General features: G+C 42.9%; 1 protein-coding gene across 4 annotated transcripts in view; it reads left to right on the forward strand.

Moving 5' to 3' along the window:
- GRIA1 (glutamate ionotropic receptor AMPA type subunit 1) overlaps positions 1-25,294 on the forward strand; it is a 559,324-nt gene that overhangs the window by 346,258 nt on the left and 187,772 nt on the right. For all 4 annotated transcript variants that reach the window (XM_078653641.1, XM_078653640.1, XM_078653642.1 and 1 more), the window contains exons 8-10: positions 1,258-1,362; positions 10,740-10,850; positions 13,387-13,593. In XM_078653641.1, coding sequence (XP_078509767.1) covers positions 1,258-1,362; positions 10,740-10,850; positions 13,387-13,593 — 423 coding nt within the window. The remainder of the gene's footprint in view (positions 1-1,257; positions 1,363-10,739; positions 10,851-13,386; positions 13,594-25,294) is intronic.

A 25,294-nucleotide genomic window follows, 5' to 3' on the forward strand; every position in this document is an offset into this window, starting at 1 on the left:
AGGAAGTGTGCCTGTGGATAGGTGGAAGTAAATATGTGTGTGTTTGTGAGAGGGAGTGCAGGTGACTGTGCCAGTGTGTGCCCGCCTGTGTCTGCCCACTATGTGCAAAACGTATGAGCTGCCAGTGGACAAGCGCCTATGCTGGACTGTTCACTGCTACTGATTGTTGTGATTCCTGACCTGGAAAGAGTCTGCAGGGGCAGCACTCCTCAAAAGGATAACTTATATCAAAAGCCTTGATTAACCATTTAAATGCACATACATAGCGTGGTACATGTTTTGGTTAAATACTTGTACTGCCTAATTAAAGGGCCTTGGGTCCTGCTTTTTACGAGAGCTATTGTCACTTTAAGTCCTGCAGAGGAGTACCAGCAGCGTTGGATTGGTAACGCTGGCATTCGGGCAATGCCCGAGGGGCCGGTGTCTGAGTGCTGCCGTGGGCCTCTTTTTTTAGCAGTCTGGGGGGCCATTTTAGGGCTGCCTCTATTGTTTGAATACAGCCAGCGGCCCAGTAGGGGTCTGAGTGGCCTTTCTATAGGCAGATGGGCGTCCATTACCTCCGTTTAGCAAGAGGTGTCACTCCCTTTGTCTCGCTGGCCGGCCCATTAAGGTGTGCACATACCGAGTGGTGGCAGGGGGCCTGAGTAGAAGTGGCCAACTTGTTTCACCAGTGTAAACTAACGTGTGAATTTTTTTAACCCCCCCTTTTAAAGTTTTTTTTATAAGATTATGCCAAAGCAGTGATTTGAGGAGTGATTATGCAAATGTGGGCCGATTTTTTTTGCGTGCCCGGGCCGATTTTCAATCCCAATCCAACCCTGAGTATCAGTACTGTCATTATCAGTGCACGAGAGGGCGCAAAGATAAGGATGTGCGTCCACTACCATATAACAGTCTGTGCAGACATTCCAAGAAGTGCAGATGGAGTCCATTTAAGGTGGCCTAGAACCCTGCTGAGCAGCAATTGTCTCTTTAAGAGTGACTGCACTTCTCAAGCTAAGTCCTAGTACTGTACCTTTAACTGTCCTATCAGCCATTAAGGACAGTACTTGTACTGGTCCTTAGCAGAGTTTAAGAATCCAACAGGGAAGTATCTGCACTTCTTATTCAAGGGTAAACAGCCTTGTAGAGCAGTGCAAGGTGTGTTTTCTTTGGGACGCTGAGAGATCTGCTAATGTGAAGCTGGCAGTGGCGCCACACCTGAGGTATGTCAGCATATTTAAGAAGCATATTCAACAGATATTTTTTTTTCAACAGGTACGCTTCGAGGGGCTGACGGGAAACATCCAATTCAATGAGAAAGGGCGTCGGACAAATTACACCCTGCATGTGATCGAACTGAAGCATGAAGGCATCCGGAAGGTAAGATGTGACGTTGGATAGACTCCATCATCCCTATGTCATGACGCACATTCACATTCTTCTGGAGTACATTGAACTTCCTCAGGCCTCCCAACACTAGATGGAATCCATTATTAAACAATGTAATACCTCCTACCGCCACTAGGGGAGCACAGACTAATGTCTAACAATCATGCCTCCCACAACTTGAGGAAGCTTATTCTGATTAATCTTACCAACCACTATAAAGAGAGCTTTTTTAACTTTTTGTAACGCTTCCTTAAACTATTAGCGGGAACTCTTAGTAACTCCTTGAACTCAATCTAAGCAGTCCTAAAGAGTGCATATTGTGCATCAGCAATCCTTCCTTTTGTTGTCAACCACAGCTCATTACAAACGCTACCTCTTTCAACTATATCCCCAAATTTCACCGGAAGAACTCCATATATCAACCCTTTTTTGCAAATATCTTGTTTCTCCACTAGGAGAATCTTAACTTGAAGCCCTTTGCCTACTAACACCACCTCTCTCAACTACAACTGGTTGAGAATTTGACCCTACACGCAAACCTCACTTTGCCTCATCCCATCAGAAAACACCCTGCAAATCATAAGTTCGTAGAACTTGCAGGGTCTGGTTGATGATCCCATTTTCTCTTTTCTTTTAAACTTATAGACTCAGTTTGATTGTAATGAAGTTTGCAATATTCATGTTTTAGGTAATCTGTGTGTAAGTTGCGGTGTTAAATGAATAAATAAATAAACTTCTTGTGTATTTTATGTGAGTATATACATATGTGCATGTGTGTCTGTGCATTTGTGTCCAACCCCTGCTGCACCCAGCCAAATGTCATGCACGTCAGCCTTGGTCCTTCTCCAATATGGACAGTCCAGCCCAACCTGCCACACCAAGTCTCCTTTGAAAGAGAACGCAAGCAACCCCAGACCACCTTTGGCCAATTTAGAGCTCGTCAGCACGGTACAGTTCGAGTCTTATGGCATACTGACCACACAACCCATGTCTGTGCATACTTGTTGCTCTTAGAACATCATACTGAGGAAGCAAAGATGAGAAGTGGAGTGCTTGCATTAATCATAGTTACTCTGGGCTGCAATCCAGTCTATTGTTTTTTACCCACCATGCCATCTCAGCCAGGAATCAGCTATCTGAAAATCATCCTTGGAGCAGGAGCAAGGCTACTTTAAATGGTCCCTAAATGTTCTCAGTAGTCCGCAGAAGGTTTTCTGAGACCATATATTCGACACACAGCGCTGAGCACTGTGACAACAGATACCTGAGGGGTAACCAACACAGGGCCACAGATTTTTAGAGAAAATGCACAGAGACCCTAGAAATAACTCAGATAATGAACATTGCATGCGCATGTACACACATTACACACAACTCGGACAGAGATATTCAGATAAAGAATACATTCCCCAATATACCATGTAGACAATGCACACACACACACATATTCACACATACACTGGGTGCATCAATGACTATGTACAAAGGTCAGTGCACTTATTCATGAACACACATACATAGTAATCCCATATATGCATCGTAGATGGGCTACACATACATTCATTTACTAAATATACCACAAATTAAACACGCAACCACACACAGACACTAATAATACAAGCCAAACCTAAGCATTTGACTGATACACATATGCAACACAGGTAATACACAGAGTGGCATAACACTTGTGAACGGGTAAATCACGCATAAACACCCACCAACTCACCAGATGCATTGTACCTTTTCCCAACAAACATATCAATACACATAGGTTCATTAAACTCACTGAATACATGCATTAATGCACAGAGACATATATATGATACATACTCCATAAACAGTTACATATCTTACAGGTGAACCTTGCACAATAGAGAATGGCAAAACACTGGCACACATATCAACCCAACAAGCGCAGACAAACTTATTGGAATCATACCACTTACAACAACCAAACCCACCTACGTGCACAGATTCAATACATCTACTAAATACATGCATTAATACACAAAAAGAGAGGTATGTCCAGGGACGCTGGACCTATGCATTACGATGCAGGGTGACTAAATTATTCCACAAGAAAAAGCAGATGATGTGGTGTAATGTGGAAAATGTGATCACATTTCCTCAATTTTTTGTCATTTGTACACGTTAACACTAGCTGAGCAACGGTTTCACCTCATTAGAACCAGTTAAACACCCAAACACAGAAATAAGTTACTGAAAACTGACCAGTCAATTGTTTGCAAAAGGCCTTCCACTGTGGGGCAACACATTCCACATCCGTTTGAGCTACAGTCTTTTTTTAAAATAACATATGCAGGCTATGCAGCAGATTATGGATTATGTGGCAAAAGCAGCAAATCCATAATCATGAAGACAATGCTGCAGTCGCAGAATGACAGAGCTCCAGTGGTCCTGGGTGCACCACACACACACCCATAACCACCAGTGACATGTCCCAGTGTGTAAATGCGGCTACCTCTGCTATTTGTGGGTAACTGGAAGGTTGTGGGTTTGAACCTCTGCTATATTACTCGGTCTTTAATATGTGGAAGCCATTCAAATGCATACCACTGGGGAGGTCTGCTGTGGCACTGTTATTCACGCCAGAAAGCCACTGCGCTGCTGTCACCTGTGGCAGAAAGTATTATTTTTAGTATTGGAAGTAGTCGCAGTAGTGTGCTGACAGTGACAATATTATTAGTAGGACTACACACAAAAACAGACACACAGAATAAGCCGACCCATGCACGCGGTTCAGATACTTGATAGAAATCTGTAACTCCGCATTTTGCGCGGTTCATTTCTCGTCCACTTGCGGTTTTGAAGGCACCAGGAACCCATGCGGTTATTTCGGTCTGTGCTGACGGGGATCTTGACGGGTGTCAGCTCGCCCTAGTCCCGGCCGTCCTGACAAGCAGCGAGAGCCCTCTGGCCGCGTTATCTGCGCTCTCGTCGGCTCCCGGGACCTTCATCACTGCATAAGACAGGCTATCAACAGAGCTATCGGGGCCTTCATCACTGTACAAGACATGCTACCAGCAGAGCTACCGGGGCCTTCATCACTGCATAAGACAGGCTATCAGCAGAGCTACCGGGGCCTTCATCACTGCATAAGACATGTTATCAGCAGAGCTACCAGGACCTTCATCACTGTACAAGACATGCTATCAGCAGAGCTACCGGGACCTTCATCACTGCATAAGACATGTTATCAGCAGAGCTACCAGGACCTTCATCACTGTACAAGACATGCTATCAGCAGAGCTACCGGGATCTTCATCACTGCACAAGACATGCTATCATCAGAGCTACCGGGATCTTCATCACTGTACAAGACATGCTATCAGCAGAGCTAGCGGGATCTTTATGACTGCATAAGACATGCTATCAGCAGAGCTACCGGGATCTTCATCACAGCATAAGACATGCTATCAGCAGACCTACCGGGATCTTTATCACTGCACAAGACATGCTATCAGCAGAGCTACCAGGATCTTCATGACTGAATAAGACATGCTATCAGCAGAGCTACCGGGATCTTCATCACTGTAAAAGACATGCTATCAGCAGAGCTACCAGGATCTTCATGACTGTATAAGACATGCTATCAGCAGAGCTACCAGGATCTTCATGACAGCATAAGACATGCTATCAGCAGAGCTACCGGGTCCACCGTACCCGGACAAGGGACTCAAACAGCAGAGCTACTGGGACCTTCATCACCGTACAAGACATGCGATCAGCAGAGCTACCGGAATATCTGTTTCCAGACAAGGGACTCAAACGGCTGAGCTACCGGCAGCTTCATCGCTGTACAAGACATTCAATCAGCAGAGTTGCCGGGACCTCCGTAGCCGAACAAGAGACTTAAACAGCCTAGCTGCCAGGACCTTCATCACTGTACACGACATGCTATCAGCAGAGCCACATCTCCCACAGAAGCGTCCAGGGGAAGAGGTACAGCAGTCTCTATCCTGCAATTATTATCCTTACTCATGAGGCTCTGCCAGCAGAGCTACCACTATTATTATACCAACCCAAGAGGATCTGCTAGCAGAGCTACCACTATTATCACCCTAACTCAAAAGGGTCCACCAGCAGATCTGCCTATAATATCATCCTAACTCACAAGGTACTGCCAGCAGAGCTACCACTATTATCATTCCATCCCAAGAGGCTCTACCAGAAGAGCTACCACTATTATTATTCAAACTCAAAAGGCTCTGCCAGAAGAGCTACCACTATTATCATCCCAGCGGTAGAGACTGTACCAGCAGAGCTACCACTAGTCTCATTCCAGCACAGGAGGCTCTGCCAGTAGAGCTACCTCTATTATCATTACAGCATTAGAGGCTGTGCTAGCAGAGCTACATCTATTATCATCTTAACTCAAGAGGCTGAGCCAGCAGAGCTACCACTATTATCATCCCAGCACCAAAGGCTGTGCCAGCAGAGTTATCACTATTATCATCCCAGAACCAGTCTGTGCCAGCAGAGCTACTACTATTACTAACCAAGTGCAAGAATCTGTGCCAGCCGAGTTACCACAGTTATAAATAGGCCCAGGTGAAATTTCAGTTATGCTAGTGTAATTTGTCTAATTTCTGTCATTTTGCATACACGCATAATTGGGGTTGTTCGGTTACAAAACCCTATTGCTGGAGCAATGGAGCCATCCAAATTGATGGCCTACATCTCCCATAGGATAACATTGGATTACCTTATTACATTTAATAAGTGATAACCCTCAATTGCAAGCAGGTAGAAATATTGAGTTTGGTGTTTAAAGAATTGTTATATAAAAAATTTCTTAACGGTAAAGATGGATTTTAACTCACAATTCTCAACATGACACTTTTAGAAAGTTGGTATTTTCTTGTCCCACACATTTGGTGTGTGCAGCCTCTATCCTGGGTCACATGACTTGGTGTAGCTGTCAGTTGGTCTTTCTGTATTACTTCCAGCCGGTGATACAAACAGGGAATAGATGTTGCCAGGGTGGGCCATCTCTGTTAGAATTAGGGGAAGAGCTGTCACCTAATATACTGGCATATCACAAAGACTCTGCATCACACACTCAGAAAGGGTTTCCCACTACTCTTTTGTGCCCCCAGATAAGCTAGGGCCACAGCATGGAAGAACGAAATCCCAGACACCTTTGTGGATGGAAAACTCCAGAAGCTTCTCCCACTTCAAGCCTGGCATCAGATAAAAATAGTGTGACCCTTAGATCCAACTCTTCAGATCACTTCTGGACCTGTGTGAGTCTGCCAGGGCTGCTCGGCTGTGAAGCTTTCCCTGCTGCCCAAATTCTGCTTTGCTGACTAATGACTGCTTTGCTGTGCAAGGCATGCTGTTGCTGCACCAGGCTTTTTCTGCTGCTGTGAGATGCCCTGCTGAACCCAGCCTGCATGGGTCGACTCCAAGGAATCTCCAAGGGTCAGTCGCCTGGTCCCCTTTTCAAGCCACATGGTCATAACAGGCTTCTTTGACATTGATGCAACTTCATGCATCTTGGACCAGGATGACGCAGCCCATCATTGACTCCAGCCCTGCACGACACAGCACGTCGTTGATGCCAATGCATCTCAGCACAATTCCTCGCAAGTTCTGGCAGCTTCTTCTATACTGACGCAGCCAGACACTAGCCAAACAGAATACATCTTGTCCCTGGGCTGATGCATCGCAGCTCAAGCTCCCATTAATGGGTCTTCAACTCCACTGCTATGCAATGCATCTCGATACCAGATCTCACATCAAAGCCTCATGTGATGGCACCTTGACGCTAACCTGTCTAGCTCAACAATAGGACCTCATACATCGACACTCAGGCTGCAAGTTCCTTTTCAGCAGCCTGAACACAGTCCTGTATCCAGCCCTCAGTCCATCATGGTGGGCCTGAACTTGTGATTTGGGCCCTGTCTACAATGACCAGATAACCGCAGTTGGCGCTGTTTGCTTCTTAGCGCTGGGTTCTACAAAACCTTTAAAATTGTGTATCTCTTGTTTCAATAATGAGATTTTTGTCGTTTTAGTATCAAATCATTTATTAAATGTGACTAAATTGGTGAGGATTTTTTTTGTGGTGTGTTTTCACTTTATAACTGCTTGAAATGCTGCATATATACTTTATACATTGCCTCTAAACTATGCCTGCCTGCTCCATGCCAAGCTCCACAGGGCTAAGCACAGGTTAATTCGGGGGTTGCTTTTGTTTCACCCTGATAACAATTGTGTTTGCAGTTTCACCTCCCTCAACCAGTAACCCAATGTCCTACAAGTAAACACCTTGCCACCATTGAGACTGTGAGGCTCGCTGTACTTTCTTCAAAGTTGTGAAAACTTGATAATGGTGAAGGGCAGATTGTACAAAAAGGACAGCAGCTCTCTCCAGACTGCTCCCAAGCTAATGCTAGTTTATGTGGGACACCAAGTGTGGAGGTTTGAGGAGACACTCATGTCTGTCTCCCTTTGGTTGAAGCGGCTGCCCTACAAGTCAATGGGCCAAACGAAGTGCATCTACCTCCTGTATTGAGGTGCTGTGTCCCCTGATTGGAAAGTGCCACACTTTACAGTACAAAAACCAATGCCAGTAGCTAGAGATAAAGCAGGTTTTTAAAAGTCTTCAATTAGACAGGAGTAGAGAAAGGTTTCTACATCTGCTCAAGTGGCGAGGAAATCATCTACAACTTGAGAAAGACGGTGCTAGGAATAATTCTTCGGTATGGGGTTAAAATCAAGTTTCTGCTGAGGAAAAAGCAATCGGAAGTAAGATTGTTACTTGGAATTACTGCTATCACATGGAACAGCAATTGCAAAGTGCAGGATTGCGGCAGAATAATGAGGAATCCCCCTAAACAATCTCGAACTCTAACAATGGGAATGGGAGTTTCTGCTTCAATGATCACAGGTGTTTCCCTCATCCTGGGACTTTTTCTGCATGCACTTTTTGCCAGGTTTTACCTGTTGGAAGTGGATGGTGAAAAAATCAGGATTGTGTGTTTCCCACACAATTTGTAATCCAGGTTTGGTTGGTGACTCCTGTTACTGGTCGAATTAGGATTTCATCCATTCTCTTAACAAGAGGCTGAGCACCACTGTAGAGGTCCACGAGCCAGGTCCCATCAGCACCACATAATTCAGACCATTAACCAGATGTGTTGGCCTGCAGGAACCTGAACCTTGCTCCGAGGTGGATCATGGCAGTTGTCCCAGTCTCCCCCATATCATGATATAGACATATTTGAAACATTTTCTTGACTAGAACATCCACTGCTGAATTCTGCCTCGTGCTATGTCATTTGAGGTCAGATGTACGAAGCCATTTCGAAGTTGCAAACCCTACAGTACACAAAATCCCAGGGTTTGCGACTGCAAAATGGATTTGTGCAATGTATTAAAACCATTTCCCAATTCGTAAATAGTAACTGAACCACAAAATGGGTTCAGAAATGCATTACAAATCACTATTTGAAAGGGACGTGTTTAGGGCATTCCTTCAGAATGGGGATTCGTTACTGTATATATCTATGCTTTGCAATCGAAATCCAGTTGCAAAATATTGTAGAGTTACAGACTACTGAGTTGGGGTGGTAACACATTTGAAAAAGGGTTGGGGGCTCTTTGGGACCCTTCACGTTTGTGAATATTTTACAAAAGTTTGCTTGCGAGTAGGCAGGGGTCTAACAGCCTGATTCATCAAAGACTGTTTTGCGAGTCTATAATAGCGATTCATAAGGAATCGCTATTACAGACTCGCAAAACGGGATTCATGTAGGAATCGCAAAAAGAATTGCGATTCCTACACATTCCTTATTTGCGATTAGCAAATTGCTAATCGCAAATAAGGAATAACTCCCTATTCATTCCTATGGGCCAAAAGGCCCATAGGAATGAATTTGGAGTATTCCTTATTTGCGATTAGCAATTAGCTAATCGCAAATTAGATAGCGATTTAAAGGGTGCCAGGGGTGTCCAAAGGACACCCTGTAGCACCCCTTAAATGCAAATTGAAACAGGTGTTGCGCACACACATGTCCAAAGGACATGTGTGTGTGCAACATGCAACTTAGAAAAATGCTTTTAAAAGCATTTTTCTAGGTTTTCGCTATTTACCACGAGGTTTGACCTCGCGGTAAATAGCGGGCCGAAATTGCGAATTCGCAATTTTTAAATGGATGATGAATTGCATTTAAGGAATCTCAAATAGAGATTCCTTAAATGTAATTCCTCGCAAAATAGCGAAATCGCTATTACCGATTTTTGCATTTGGGATGATGAATCCCAAATGCAAAAATAGCGCTCGCAAAGGGCCAGATTCTCAGAATCTGGTCCTTTGCGAGCCGATTTTGGCTTGATGAATCAGGCTGTAAGAGTTCACTGCCAACTTTCAAACAAACTTAAAAAAGTAAAAAGATTTTTTTCCAGCTGCAGCCTTGTTTCATTAAAGAAAAATGGGCTGTATTAAAAACGTTTTACTTTAGTTAAATGTGATCAGGGACATGGTGGATTGATGACCCCAGCAGGCCACCATCCCGTGATGGCATCCAATAGTAGTGAATTGCAATTTGCATAAATACTTATGAGCTAAGTTGAAAGCAACCGACTATGGTTCGCAATTCTGTGAACCGACATGTTAGACCATAGGACACTTAAAAAAAAATATTTTCCATTTGTAAAAAGTTAGCGCTCAGTTTGTGACACTTTTTGTAAATGGAAAGTTCATACCATAGGCTCTTCGTGTTTTTTGCTGAATTTATCAGCCTTTCGAGTGCTTCTTAAATTTCCAAAATAATTATGAAATGTGTTGGTTATTTACCTGTGCCTCTCACCTCCCCTGCAGATTAGCTTTGCGCATGAACTGCTCCATAGAATCGAGAAAGGCTGAGTTTTGGAGGTTCTTGTAACTTCGCTGTTTCAACAAAATTTGGCAAGATTTTTGGGAAGCATCCCGCATAAAATGCGTAATGTAGAACGTGAACTTTAAACCGCAACAAACGCGTTTCTTATTTCCGAATCATATCCACTCTGTATAGGTTGACATTACAAAATTCACGTTTCTCTGGACATTGTTAAACCTTACTACCTTGATTCCACTCTCACTGGAACACACCTGAGCAATATATTTTTCTGCACTTCCCGTGTTTCCTGCTACACAGGGCGAACATCCCAGGCTTTCTGTGTCTGTGTGTGGCAGTGGAATGGGGTGATGTCAATTTCATAGAGAGCCTGTACTATAAACCCCTCTTCACGATATCTCTTCGGAGGTTGCAAAGGGTAACCTCCTTTAAGGCCCTATCGGGAAGGGCCCGATCGGGCGTAGCTCTGAGGATTCACTCTTTCCTGTTGTCTCTTGCAAACAGATCGCCTACTGGAACGAAGACGACAAACTGGTGCCGTCCACGACGGATTCACAGGCTGGGAACGACTCCATGGGGCTCCAGAACCGGACATACATCGTGACCACCATCATAGTGAGTTACACTGTGGGACTTTTATGGGACTCATGCCATTACCTAGAAAGCTACAACGGGAAATCCTCTATAATGTTGAAACTAAAATCAAATTACGCATAATATGTTTTACTTTCAGATCACTAGAAAGAAAAATAATATTGTCGATTTTTAAAATTATTTGTCCCCCCCCCCCAAAAAAATGACCATTAAAATAAGCTAAGCTTTTTTTTTTAAAGTTAGGATATAATTTAGTTTTAGGATTATGGGGCCTGAAAGCTGTTTACGAAGCCTCTTTGACTTAATCGCAAAATGACGAGGTTTTGCAACCGCAAAATAGCTTTTTCTTATTTACCAATCCCTTTTATGAGTTGGAAAAGTCTTTTTGACTCGTACAGGGGTATTTGCTACCCGGCCGGAATGGCGAATAAGAGGGGACATCAAAGGGGCGCCCGTATCCTATTTTCAGTTCAGAGAGGAATAGATCGCGTGTCGCAGCTGACCAAAGGGGGCAGTGTCTTATTTACAATTGGGAAGTCGTCGGGAGTACAGCTTCCCCTTTGGAAATCATAATGGCAACTTCAGTGGGAGAAGCCAGTGGACACCAACCACTGCCTGATGTACCTTTTGTTTTCCCAAATGGCAAACTTTATTTTCTGAAACACAGTACCAATCCCTTTAATCAACACATCATCCCTGCATTTACAGCCAATCACAGGGGGCCGCAATCTGCGACCTGCCAAATTGGGAGCTTTATAGTAATATTTTCACTGTGTCTGGAAAATGATGAATCAATAGCAGTACAGGATCACTTCTGAGGTATTTTAGCAATCTCTCTCTCGCTGATAAATCATGGAACCGCAATTACGACGAGAGGGCCATATGAGCGTTTTAACATTTAGGTTACAATAGCGACGTTGGCATGTCTGCGGCAAGTGGGCCTAGTTTCACAATATTTTAGGGGCCAGGGGACTAATTTAAACATATATCAATCATCCTTGCACATATATCACTAAGTCTGGGATTTTTTTTAGCAACTCAGGTCTTCTGTTTGAATTAGTTTATAACATTTTGTGCCATCTCTGTCCTTAGCAGCAAATCTGCCATTACTAGGTCAGTTATGAAAGGCTTCACACTTGAATGGATGAATCAGTGAAAGCCAGAGCCATTTTAATATTATAGGCCCCCGGGCAAAGCAGTGCACTGGGACCTGCTTACTCAAACTACACTCACAAGAATAAAAATGTTTCAGAAAATTGCTGTTTAATTCTGGTCTGCATGGGACCCTATGCTCGTTTTTTTTTAGCAGGTAAGTGAGCCTACAAGGGATTTGCTAAACCATTTATTTACATTCATTGCTGCATTCAATGTTGGCAAACTCTATCCAATAGCTTGCATATTTATTTCTTAGCAAACAATTCAAGTTATTTACACATGAACAAATATTCAAAGAAATATATGTAACATGGTTATATGTATTCAAAGAATAGATTTATGTTGATCCAAGATTATGGATTATAAAGGGTACAAAATCATAAAACACACAATGCAACCAGAAGTTACAATAATTTGATATTATAAAGCCTTGTTCGTTACAACTGTGAACACATTTCACAGATAATTATAAGGCAATGTAGACACATTTTATTTCTTATCTCTTTCACACGGGTGTTATCCTAATTGAGAATTACAAAATGCTGAAGATTACACTGTAATTGCTGTTTTTTTCCGTGTTTATACAGGGGTCATTCATCTGTATATCAAAAGTCCTGAAAATGGTCTAGCGGATATAGACAACTTTAGACCAAAACGTCAACAATTACACTTATTCTTTGTATCACTGTATTAAAGGCAATGCTTTCTGTTTAATCTGGTCACATTGCCCTATAATTATCTGTAAGAAGGTGTTCACAATTGTAATGAAGAGTGATATATAATATCAAAAGATTGTAATTTCTGGTTGCATTGTGTGTTTTATGATTTTGTACCCTTTATAATTCATAATCTTGGATCAATATAAATCTATTCTTTGAATACATATACCCGTGTTATAAATCTTTTTTTGAAGATTTGTTCATATGTAAATAACTTGAATTGTTTCCGAAGAAATTGAATTGCAAGCTATTGGATAGAGTTTGCTAATATTGAATGCAGCAATTAATGTAAATATAAGGTTTAGCAAATCCCTTGTAGGCTCACTTACCTGCTAATATTTAATTGCCCAAGCCATCAAGGGTTGATTGGGTTTCCCATTTACTTTTGATATCTTCCTATGCTTGTGGGTCCCCTGGGAAAGTGCCCAGCGTGCCTATGCGTTCTGATGGCACTGGTGAGAGCAGCATCCCGATGTTTTAAGCTTGATCTCTTTTATCCCTCGATGGTCAGCCAAGAGTCTTGTTATCAGGAATGGATGGAGACACAAGTAAATTGAGTGGGCTTTATTTTCTCCACAGCTGAGACAGGCTATCACTAGGGTCCCTGAGCCTATCACCCCTTCTTGTAAGACAGCTCACTGTAGACCCATTGTCAATCCAGCTTGCTTGTCCATTCCCACCAGGAGGCTCCATATGTGATGCTGAAGAAGAACCATGAGCAGCTGGAGGGCAACGAGAGGTACGAGGGCTACTGCGTTGAGCTAGCTGCTGAAATCGCTAAGCACGTGGGCTTCACCTACAAACTGGAGATTGTGAAGGATGGGAAATATGGTGCCAAGGACACCGACATCAAGGTCTGGAATGGCATGGTGGGAGAGCTGGTGTATGGGGTGAGTACCAAAAAGGCCCAACAAGTTCTGTGCTAGATCTGGGCCATCCTCTCATACCTGTCATATTCTCCATCGAGGCATGTGCTTCGGTGTGAGGTTTTAGCACAATCATTGTAATAGTGCTGGCAGCATTCTGCCTGTAATGACATGTTGGGAGATATGGGAAACGGGGTGAGTACCCACCTCTGGATCTACTAGCTTGCAATATATCTGGGGATCCTCTCTTTAGTTTCTATGCTCTCCATTGTATCTCCGTACTGTATGGTAACTGGTGGGTGTTTTTCTGTATTGTCTTTTGCAATGTGGATCATCAGTGGGAGTCAGTTAAGAGTGAGCTCCAGTACTGGTGCTTCCTGCAATTCTATGCCTGGAGTGGTATTCCATGTGCAGCAAAACTGACACTGTCCTGCTGTGAACTGTGTAGCACTGATATAGCAGAGAGTGGTGTGTTATCGCGATAGGGTGAAATAGCCGAAATCAGTCTTGCAGTCCAGTCTTCCTAGTGCCTCTCTTTGCAGCAGCCGTTACCTCTTTTCAAACAGTCTGGTACTAGTTATGTTCCTGATAGCAGCAGCCAGAGTGACAGTGAGACACTTTCATCCCCCTGAGCCTTTGTCATTGAAAAATAAAAAATTCTTTATTCACAACCACCAAGGATAGATAACAAGTATACTTTGCAGATCTGTCCAGAGAAGCCTGGGCCACTGAATGACATTGATTGGCTTTACATTTTTAAGTGGATTTCATGACATTTCAGGAATGAGTGTGAATGCCAGCTACTAAGAGCAACTCTCAGAAGGGAGTATTTCCTTCCATTGCTAATAAATATAAGGTTTTATTATAACGTATCAATCTTCCTTTCAGTCATCTGTAGGTAGGAAGGGTTGATTCCCCGGATACCAAAAGTTGTAGTAAGGCTAAAATGATGCAGGCATCCTTCACCAACCATCTCAAATACACATGACGGGTGAAATAGGCAAAGGATAACGTCTTACTATCAGGTGAATAGAACTCAGGGTGCACATTTGAGTCGACACACCAGAGCGAGCGAGGTCAATGAGGGAACATTGGAGAGGTAACGACTCACAATTTGGGAAAACTCTTCAACATACACAAGGGCATTGTTTGATGGAGGACTGGAGCCTGTTTCATATGGTTCCTGACAATTCTCGTGCTAGACTCTCCTGGTTTGAAGGATCCGACACCTCTACATTGGGCCATGCATTTGACAAATGTTTACGGTCCTGCTGATACTGAAGGTAAACATCTACCCTGGGTTATGAGCCAAAAAGTCAAGATGGGCATGGTAGAAACTGTGAGCCCCTTAAAGGATATGCAAAAATGTATTTGGCAGCTAGCGGTCAATAACTATTAAACCTGTTTGAAGGAAGTGTGATGCGGTAGAATTGTATTTTAAAAAAAACATTTAACCCCATAAAGAATAAAAAGCTCAATGAATGTATGTTTTTGGATATGCCGAATATGTGTAAACCTATCGAAAATGGTACAGTACAGAGGGTACTATCAAGAGAACTGGTTTGAGAGCTAAGTAGAATATTCCCATGAGGTGGTAATGAAGTACAACTAAATATTACATACCTTGCATCAACTATGAAAAGTCCTAAAATTCAATTTTTGACTGGCATATATCAGAAAAATAAGCTGAAACAGGGACATAAAATTGTTGTTGAGTTTAAGAATAAAACAATATCGGGAAAGTTATAGGGGTTGTCGTCATGGTGTAATGGCAACGATTGACACATCTCCATTTTGTATAATTAGTAAAATGTAGGTGAAAATTTGGAATGTGAAAGGTTAGTCATCCATATATACCTATCACCGAAAAGCTCAATGAGTTACATGGAGGTCAAGGGTAATGGTGGGTCTGAGTGGCACCTTTTTTTAGAACAAGAGTTGGGTTTGCTGTTTACATGTCAGCTATGGAGAATACCACAAAACGGTGAAATTATCTCGTCCACCCGCACTCGGTGATGTCTCGACTGCTGTGTGCACATGGAATCTTCGGCAGTGGGCGTAGAGTTTAGACTCCTTGTCTTGTGCCATAGGACGTTTAATTCAGCCCCGAACTCCTGGAACGATTCTATACTTGTTCTAATACACAGGAACCGGTCTTCTCAAGTGACTTCCAATTTTCCTTGACGTATGCTGTTGGCTGTAGAAAACAAGATATATTTCCTGAACTGGGACTATGACATGTTCAGGATTGCATCGCTGAAGCAAGTAACTTGTGTATCACACAAACATGGGAAATGAAAGTCTGTTGATTCAGAATATTTTGACCACAGTCACACTATATCTTAGCTCTTCCGTTATTTAATTCGAACCTTGAAGATCAAATGGAATGTGTAGAAGAAAGGCATTTATTTTCATTGAAATTAGGAGCTACCCATAGAGTTGCAATGCCTCTTGCCGACAGCATTGCGGGAGCATTCGACCCATTGTTGAAGAAGACTATCAGTGGACATCATATGGAGGCAGTAGACTCCTGCGCTGATTGGGGATTCCAAATCGAAAATGATGTTAAGTGAGAGTTTTATATTGAAACAAACTACAAATATGAGCATTGTGTGCCAGCGGGTCCATGCCACGCCTGTTGTTTGTGTTGATATTGCATGCAGTAAAATAGAAATTGAGCAGATTTACTGTATGGCACACCAGACTGCTTTTGGCAGGTTTCTTATCCACTCAAGATAATGGAAGGTAACATCTGGAAAGTCTCATTTCAGTACAGTGCGCTACAAAATAGAAAATATGAGTAGAGTTTGGAGTAGTGGAGAGTGATGCGCTAAGAGCACAGGTTACTTTCGTTTCTTCCTTCTATCTCCACCGTGCTCCAAAACACGCCCGCCTGGCTTCGAACCAAGATGAGATTAATGAGGGGTCTGCACGAGCTCTGCACAGAGAGAAGCCTGGCTAGGTCACTTGGTTATTACAGCGGAAACGGCCTTTAATCCCACAAACTAAATTAGATCTAAGAGTCCTATTTGGAAATCAAAGGGTTTCACTCGGCCTCGTCTGCGACAGACAGGAGCCAGGGCTGGTTCCATGTGCTATTTTCGGGATTATTACCCATTATAAAAAAAAATTAACATTTTACCTACTCCTTATTATTTAATATTTTATAGTTACTCTTACACCTGCCCCACAGACCTTCTCTGTAAGCCTCCTGATGTTTTTATTTGGATTGTTTTCGTATTTTCAGTTGTATTACCCTGAGGGTTTTTTTGTTGCAAGACAGAGTTTGGAATAGAAACAGCTTTTCAGCTCCTGGGCCTTCAGCTCTTTCTGTTCACTCTTGCTTGCCCGAAAGGCAAGCAGACCACATGAAGGTTAAATATAGGCCGGCGAGCATGTGCGAGCTCAGAGTCTTCCCAAGGGGCAGAGCCACTTTTCAGGAACATTCACCAATTGCTGAGATGTTGCTTCCGGTGGTTGCTCCATTTAATATGCTTTAAATATATAGGTATGCATATTTTAGGCCTGCATGAATCATCAAATACAGTTGTGTAATTAGACCTGGGTCTCCTTTCACCTACAATCTCCACAAAGTTCACACAAATACCACACACCAACCCCAGTACTTTGGTTCAGTGTTACTACCTGATTAACCCCAATGCTCTATGTATCACTACTGTTTCTTACCTTCACCAACGCTGTTCAAAATATTATGGCTGCTAAATGTAGAAATAGATTTTCAAACCAAGCCACATTCGCGCTCAGATGTCTTGCAGCATGCCTGCCACAGGCTCAGTTATGTCGGCTGCCAATGCGCGGTGGTGGCCGGCCTTCATGAATGGCGGCGTCTGACGAGGCGCAAGGCTCACCGTAGCAATTCTTGGCAACTGATCAGGTAAGAAATCCTGGGCAGGTGTCGGTAGTTTAGAGCCTGCTGGCAAAGTCAACACTTTCCCTTCCAGCGATAATTGGAAAAGGCTCTCTCGTGAACAGGTCTTTCGCAGAAATCCTGTCACGTGACCTCTTGTAGCGGCTCAGCTGGCATACGCCCAGGGCGCCTCACACTTGGTAAGGATATTATGATAATACCTATTTCAATGATCTCAAAATATCAGACATGCAGCAGATAAGCGAAGAGAAAAGGCTTGATACATTAAAGGGGTAGGGTGACTGACCTGGGACCAAGGGACACCGTCAAGCAGCGGGCACTGCAGAGAGAGGACCCAGAGGCGCCCACACCCCTGAGGCAGCACCAGACAACCACAGGCATCACTGTCAAGCTGCCCTCTGCCAGGTGAGAGCAGCTCAACTAGTCCAGGTTTAGCAGTGTATTCTGGTACTTGTGTTGCTTTGTATTACAGAAGCAGTACTACAAATATGAACATTCAATTTAAACAAGCATTGACAACAAAGCCAATTGGTCTGGCATTGGCCTCCAGCCGTTTGTCTTTGCCAATGCTTGTTTTGTCATGGTTTTTTATGAAAAATTATTGTTGGGAAAGCTACCAGGCATTTAGAAATAAAAAGGAAAAAAATAGAAGTGTTGACTAAAAAGCAAACCTATGTCTTTGGCCTTAAAACAACACATATTGCTATAGTAATCCCAAGCTTTACAGGGAACGAGTTTTTTGTGGGTGTGGTCCATGTCAAAGGCAGAATGCTATCATTCACAGTGAACTTAGCCAACGGATTAAGTCGGCTGACCCAATGCCCCATAATGGTGAAGTGAGTGGAAGAAAAATGTGAATGGCACAATAATAGACCAATGGATGAAGGGTGCTGGTTAAAAACCCCCCTATTCCTTAGCATAAGGACCTGGCACAAGAGTGAATGAGCTACTCATACATGACATTCAGCAACTTCAGAGCTCTGGCCATAGAGAATCACCAGCCAGCGCCCGAGGCAAGGCAAGTATTGTGCGGTGCAATTTGAGCCCCCAATGTTGTGCCCCTAAGAATTTTGCACCAGGGGCAACCACCCATATTGTTCCCCCTCACACGATGCCACTGCCACCAGCAGTGCCTGCTGAGGAAAGGAGCAAAGGACTGCTTACCCCGCTCTCTGCCCTCAAGTCAGACCAACCATCGCTTAATGCCCAGGCACCAAACAACGAGAGATGTTAACAGCCCTTGCATATACAGAATGATGCTGTGATGAAAAACTGCTAGAGGAGGAGGCATGAAATGAGCAAAATTCTTGAAATTATTCCATAGGGATGAATCCTTATCCAGTCCTGGTTATTCTTTGTGTTCTGGTAATAATAGTTTTGTTTGCTCTTAACAAATCAAACACTACAAGTCCCAGAATGTCACTGAAATACATAACCGATGACCTACTAATGCCAGGCATGGTATAATTTGAGGTCTGAGGATTGGGAGTTGGGCTGGGGGAGGAGGGGATAAACTCTGTCACTATTATGGTGCCAGAACAGTGCACAGCATGAGAATAGCATGCCTGAGAGCTGCACTGCCAGCGTCCGCCGATTGTTTAAACAGTGCCAGGGACAGCAATCAAGCAATCTAGGCCTGGTGAATCTGTATCTTCAATACTCCAATCCCCACAGTCCTGGGCACATCTTAAATTCAAATTGAATAGTCTGACCAAATGGCGTCGTCTTACAAAACAGCACTTTTCCAGTTCTGTGCTTTTCTTTCACACACCTACAATTTCCAGAATTCACCGAGTTGTTAAATGAAGGCCCGCCATTAAGGTGTCACAATTGTTAGCTCGTCTGGTCACCTTACCACCAGTGACATTGATCTTTACAGTTTGGCTTGGGACAAAAGCAATATGTAGTTAAGTGTAAATTGCCTGATTCCCTTGTTTACATGTAATACACCCTGATAACATGTCTGGATTAGGGGACAAAGAACTACTTACAGAGTTGCCAAGGAGAGCCATGATGCTTGAGACACCAATCCCCAGCCTTTTCTTTTTAGGTATCAGCACTTTGCAAGCTGGGAATTTTGCTCCTCTGATTATAAAGTAAAAAGTGAAAGTAGCAGTCCAAAATGCAATGTCCAGTTTACTTAAATGCTAGGGCTTACTGAATACGGTGGTAAGGGGAGCACCTGGCAAACACTGATTTGGTGAAACAGATACGCGAGCCTTTGTGGGTGGAGGATCTGAGACTGGCAAATGCGCATATGTAATATCTACAATTATATCTGAATAGGTCCAGTCCTGGTTCTTTCTTTCCAGTTTTAAACTTGCAGCCCAAGGTTTAAGACTGGATACAATACAGGTGCTAGAATGCAAAGAAAAAACAGGTTGGTTTGATACTCATTCCTAATCAAGGAGGTCATACCGCCTGTTCACTTTCAATGACTGGCCCAATTTTGTTCAAGCAAGTCTTTGCCATAATAACTCATATTTAGGCAAATTTCAAATCATAGCTGAGTGCAAGGATGAAAAATTCACTCTATAGAACCTAACTCAGGCTTTCTCTAAATTAGTAAATACATCTGCACCTGCCCTAAATATAGTACTCAGATTTCTAATGCTGAATCACTCAATCAATCAGTAGATTTGTAGAGCGCTACTTGTCACCCGTGAGGGTATCCAGGCGCTGAACTACACTTGTTAATTCCTTTTTGCAATATAACAGTACTGGTCAGTACAAATCCTCTTCATAATATAAACAGAATATTAGAACACTGGAATATTTATAGCTCCATTGAAGATAACAAAGTGGCTCAGGGTTTATAATGGCTGTTATAAGCTTTCTGCTAGCATTCCAATGTTTGTCTTTCTTTTTCTCCCTTTTTAATTAGAACATTCTACCCTCAGTGGGTGGTATGTCCTAATAGATTTACAGCCCTTCAGCCTCGGACTATATTGGTTGTTAAAGGCCTTCTCCCTTGTTATAGTCCCTCGCCTGCGGCTCAAGCCTATAACGCGGGTTCAGGGCCTTTAACAGCACAGGGATAGCCCTCGGCAGCAGGGCTATTAGGCTATAGTATAAAATGTTACTGCATAGATAGGCACCACACATGTAAAGAGCCTATTCCACAGCATCATCACTTTATTTTCACTTTACAACACCCTTGCCTCTAGAAGTAATTCAACTTCTGTACTACATGCACTAGGGTGTTCCCTTTGACCTATTTCAGACCGCCGCTTACCAAACCTTTTTGTTTTTCAAAAACAAACTCCCAAACTGGGAGTCTGTTTTCGAACAACAACAAAATTTACTCTGGTCATGTTTCTATATTTTTTCTGTGTGTGACCACCATTGCTTGCTAGGCGGTCCCAAACAGAAAAAAGTACATCAGACGATCCACTCAAAACAGGACTGAGGGTCTGATGTACCTACACTGACAGCTACAAATGCATCGGGCCATCCATGTAGGGTTGCCAATGGTGGAGCAGGCAGGGCCTCCGCCATTGTAAACGTGACAATCTGACCAACTCTAAATTGGGTGGGTGCACAGTCAGTTTGTCTTACAGGGTAATCCACCATGTTTGTGATGGAGTATCCTGTTTGCCAAACTCTAAATCAGGACCAAAATGATTAATTGTTGGTGAAGAACCTTTACATAGGTACTGTTTCGTTGTTTTTCCCAAGAAACCTCTGTATTTTCTATGGTGACGGGATCCCTTTTGTAACAATACGTTTGTGTGGCAAAAAGTTAACATTGATAAATGAAAAACAGACTCTCCCACACAATTTGTCTTTTAAACACTTGTTTGTAACATGACCCCTGATATTTCTGTGTAAACATACAGGCTATGAACCCCCCACCCTCTTATCTGCAGTCTCCACCAAAACAACTACATCACAGAACGGGCAATGGGAGGAATTAAAAAGATTGTATTGTGTCTTTAGGTGTGAACTTCTTATTGCCAAGTACAAAAATGCTTCCTTGTTTGATTGTATTAGACCAATGGACAAAATATGTTTAGAGATCTGCTGCAAGCCTGGTCTTGTTAATGTGTTTGGAAATGTACCTCTTGTCTACACGAAGGCTGGATTAGAATGGCACGCATTATATGCGAAATTTCAGCAGCATAGTAAAATTTTGGAAGATATGAGACTTCACTGCTAGCTCTTTGTGTGTTTAGGCCCTCTCATAGCAAAGGTTTGAAGGGCCATATCATAGATGGCACCAAAAATGAAAAGAACTGGAAAAAACATTTGGTTTACAGTTCTAAGGCACTGTATGGTGCCTTACCCTGGCTACATCAGCAAATACGCAACACCTTACCCATGAAATGCCTTTTGAGTGTGTGATTCACTGCCATTTGAGGTAGGGCATGCCCTGTGCTCATTGTGCCACTGGGACCAAGCTACATCCAACTGAGGAGCCCCAATCAGGGTGAAACTGGTCTTAGTTTGCCTATGTTTTGGTTCAGGGAGGGCCTGGCATGGCAGATTTGGCTAGACTGTTGGATAGAGAAGTCTCAATACTCATTTTCCCATGGCTGGATGCAAACTGAGGTGACATGGTGGACAACAAATTGATGGTCGGAATGGTACCCCAAGGGATTGTCAGTGAAAGTACCAGTGATCTCCAACCTTTTCTATAATAAGAGCTACTTATGTTCAATACAAATCATCCTGAGCTACTAATATTAGTAATGTGATAGTGACCACCCCATCCAAGATTGTTAGCAGTGATCACATCAGTGCCTTAGGCAGTGTTTCCTGCAGTGATGTAAAAAAAGGCATTGCCAATTTGAATTAAAATATTACATGAACAATTCATAAAATTCATAAAAGCCATAGTTCGACCCCCCTAGCTCCAACTCATATAATAGCTTTGAGTAAATCTTCAAAATGCATTCATTTTTTGCCTAACATCAACGTATGAGTTCTGAAAATACCCACATTTTCGTCTTGAATACATTTTAAAATGATTTTGTTATTTATATATTAATTCAAACATTCAATATCTTCTATATTAGCAGGATGGGTTGAACACAGGAGAGCTACTCACAGGTAGCTGGTGAGCCACTAGTAGCTCACGAGCTACTCGGAGAAGCATAGTTTAGACTTATTGCAAGCATTCCTCCCATTGCCTTTTGTGTGTTTGATGAAACTAAACATGCACCTGATCTTGTACGCCTGGGCTCTGCCTCACTATACATGACCACAAACACCACAGAAACCAGCAATCAACACCTCCCAATCACTCCCATTCTTCCCCGAAAGAGCACCGAGGAGGATGTGTAATGAGCCCTGCACAGAAACCTCTACTTGAAAACAAATTTACATCTAAACAGTGTGGAAAGGGAGACTTCAAAGGCGACGTTAGCCCTTGTGAATTAACAAAAAAGAAATATTTCGAAGTGTGAAAGAACATGGTATAGGGGATTCTAGAATAGTTGACTCTGAAGTGTGTGAGCTGGGATTAATGAGTTAATAGTAAAGATGTTAATAACTTATTCTACTCACATACAGTATAGGGGTTAGTGTGTTTTACAGTGATCAGGGGCTTTGAAAAACGTTCGGCAGAATAGTAGCAACTTTGTGAAACAGGTGATCAAAAAAGTGGTTTCAAAGAAGTTAAAATGTGGGTTTTCATTTCCCTTATTTGCTTTCTTTTCCCTCGTGTACTCTCTTAGGGTAATGATGGCTCAGAGTATAACAGTGCTTTTGCCTTAATACAAAAGTAAATGATTGCATGAATAAGCAGAGGGATGTTGACAGTGTTTATTTGGCAAAACGATTTATAAAGTACATTAGGGTTTTCATCATTCTCTTATGCCGATCATAAGTTGCGTGGGAGAGTAAAGCCAGCTTTAAATCATCTTGCATCAAGGTTACAGGAATGCAGCTTTGTAATGGAGCTTGTCACTGGAAAAGCAATAAAATGGAGGATTCCTTTCAGGATTTTTATATGAATGAAAATTAGAATCTGTAGAGAAAGACTTAAATGAATATAAAGCTTGCAATGTGTGCACACCGTCAGAGGTTGGTTTCACTGACAGAGTGGGCGGAGCCTATTGCCATCAAGCTGTGGATAAAGCAGGATTTGCACAACCTTGAGACAGCTGATTTGGTTCGAGGGGAGGTGATGGGTCCGCACTGCTTTTCAATATTTAAGTCTGTGTTTGCATGTGTCTCTCAGGATGCATCCAAGAGAGTCAGCGACAAGGAGCATTCAACAGGTCTGCTTTATGGGTATGGTTACAGGCGCTAACAATGGTGTTAGATTTGCCATTGCGTCCAGGACACAAGTCCTAAAAAAGAAGTGAGGGGACGCTGACGTCACAACAGGAAGTGAAGACACGAAAGGGGGCTTGCACCATCAGACTCATTGCCTCCCTTTGCTCACCCCTTAGATGCGATTGCATCAGAGAAGCCAGCACGTGAGCAGCGTTCTGAATGAGCTCCGATCTCGCCCCAGAGAGGCCAAAGAGTGAATGTGTGGCTCCATTTGCTCCAGTTATTGAGCTCCCAGTAAAATAAGTGGGGGGAGGCCGTCCACCCGACTCAAGCCCTGATTGCGTCTAGCACCAGTGATTAGATCTGGAGTCATCCATTACATTTAGAAGGTGCATCCTAGTAAGCAGACTCAGAAGGCAGAAAAGTACAGACACAGAGTCTTTATTCAGAACAAATTACAGGTTTGAACCCCGCCAGGAACTATGATGTAATCATCTCAGGCCCCGACCGTAAATTGAAACTTCAACTGACAGGGTTAGAACATTCACGCTTATGACCTCATCCAGTCCACGTGACTCACAACATTCCACAACAGACTAGAATAGACGGCAGGTTGCAACCAATTCCCGGACTTCTGTTATGCTGATGAAATGTTTGACCGGACCATAGTGTAGAGTATACGTGGATATGTTGGGGCCTTTCCTTTCCGGTCATGACTAAGGGCAGCCAATATGGGCTTGTACTGCTGGACCTGTTTTCTAATATATTGAATGTTAATTTATGCATACCGCAAGCATCTCCTTAAGTTTCATTAAGTTTTTAACGAGATGTTTACTGGAGACAATTTTAGTTGTAGCTGTGTTCCATGGAAACTGATTTTTGTTTTGAAGGTTTTGTAGGGGCCTAGCATTAAGCATTAACGTTTTAGAGGTGAAACAAAGAGGAAGGATCTGTGGTGATCCTAAAAGATCTGTTTAAAGTAGATGTCCATGCTAGTGAGATGGTGGGAATGACAGTGCCTTGCCTTGTAAATGACTTTCAAAGTATTCAGAACCTGTTAGAAATATCAAGGCATTAGGGAATTTGGTCATTATGCGAAGTAGGCATGGTAGGTAGGTGTTAGACCTGGCATCATTAGCGTGCATCTCCCTTCCTCTCTCCACTTCCTATGTTTTATGTTGGCTGAATTTAGATGCTCTGGGCGCCATGCCACTGCTAATCAGTGCCACTGTGGGAATGCTCCCTGTGTAAAGATGACTGTATGAATTTGAATTAGGACAACCATAATTCCTAGATCTGTGTAGCATGCTCTAATAGCAAGTTACCCTCCATTTCACAGTTACTACTGTGAAACCACCCGTTCTCATAGACCAGAATGGGCGGGTTGAGGATTACCTTCTATAATCCTATCTGACCCCAGGTACCCGTAGGAACTTCAAGTTTGATATGTTTATGTTCAGGACCTTGAGGTACACCTTTCAGTAAAGACCGTTAATAGATCCCATGTTAAGAAATTCCATTTCTGAAAACGTGGTAGTTTCTTGCCTTAGCTTTACAGTAGGCTTTGCTAGTATGTGTATTGGCTGTCTGGTTTTGGAACAGCAGGGCCAGCTG

Source organism: Lissotriton helveticus, chromosome 7 (genome assembly GCF_964261635.1).
Source record: "Lissotriton helveticus chromosome 7, aLisHel1.1, whole genome shotgun sequence".
In the NCBI taxonomy this organism is placed as follows: Eukaryota; Metazoa; Chordata; class Amphibia; order Caudata; family Salamandridae; genus Lissotriton; species Lissotriton helveticus.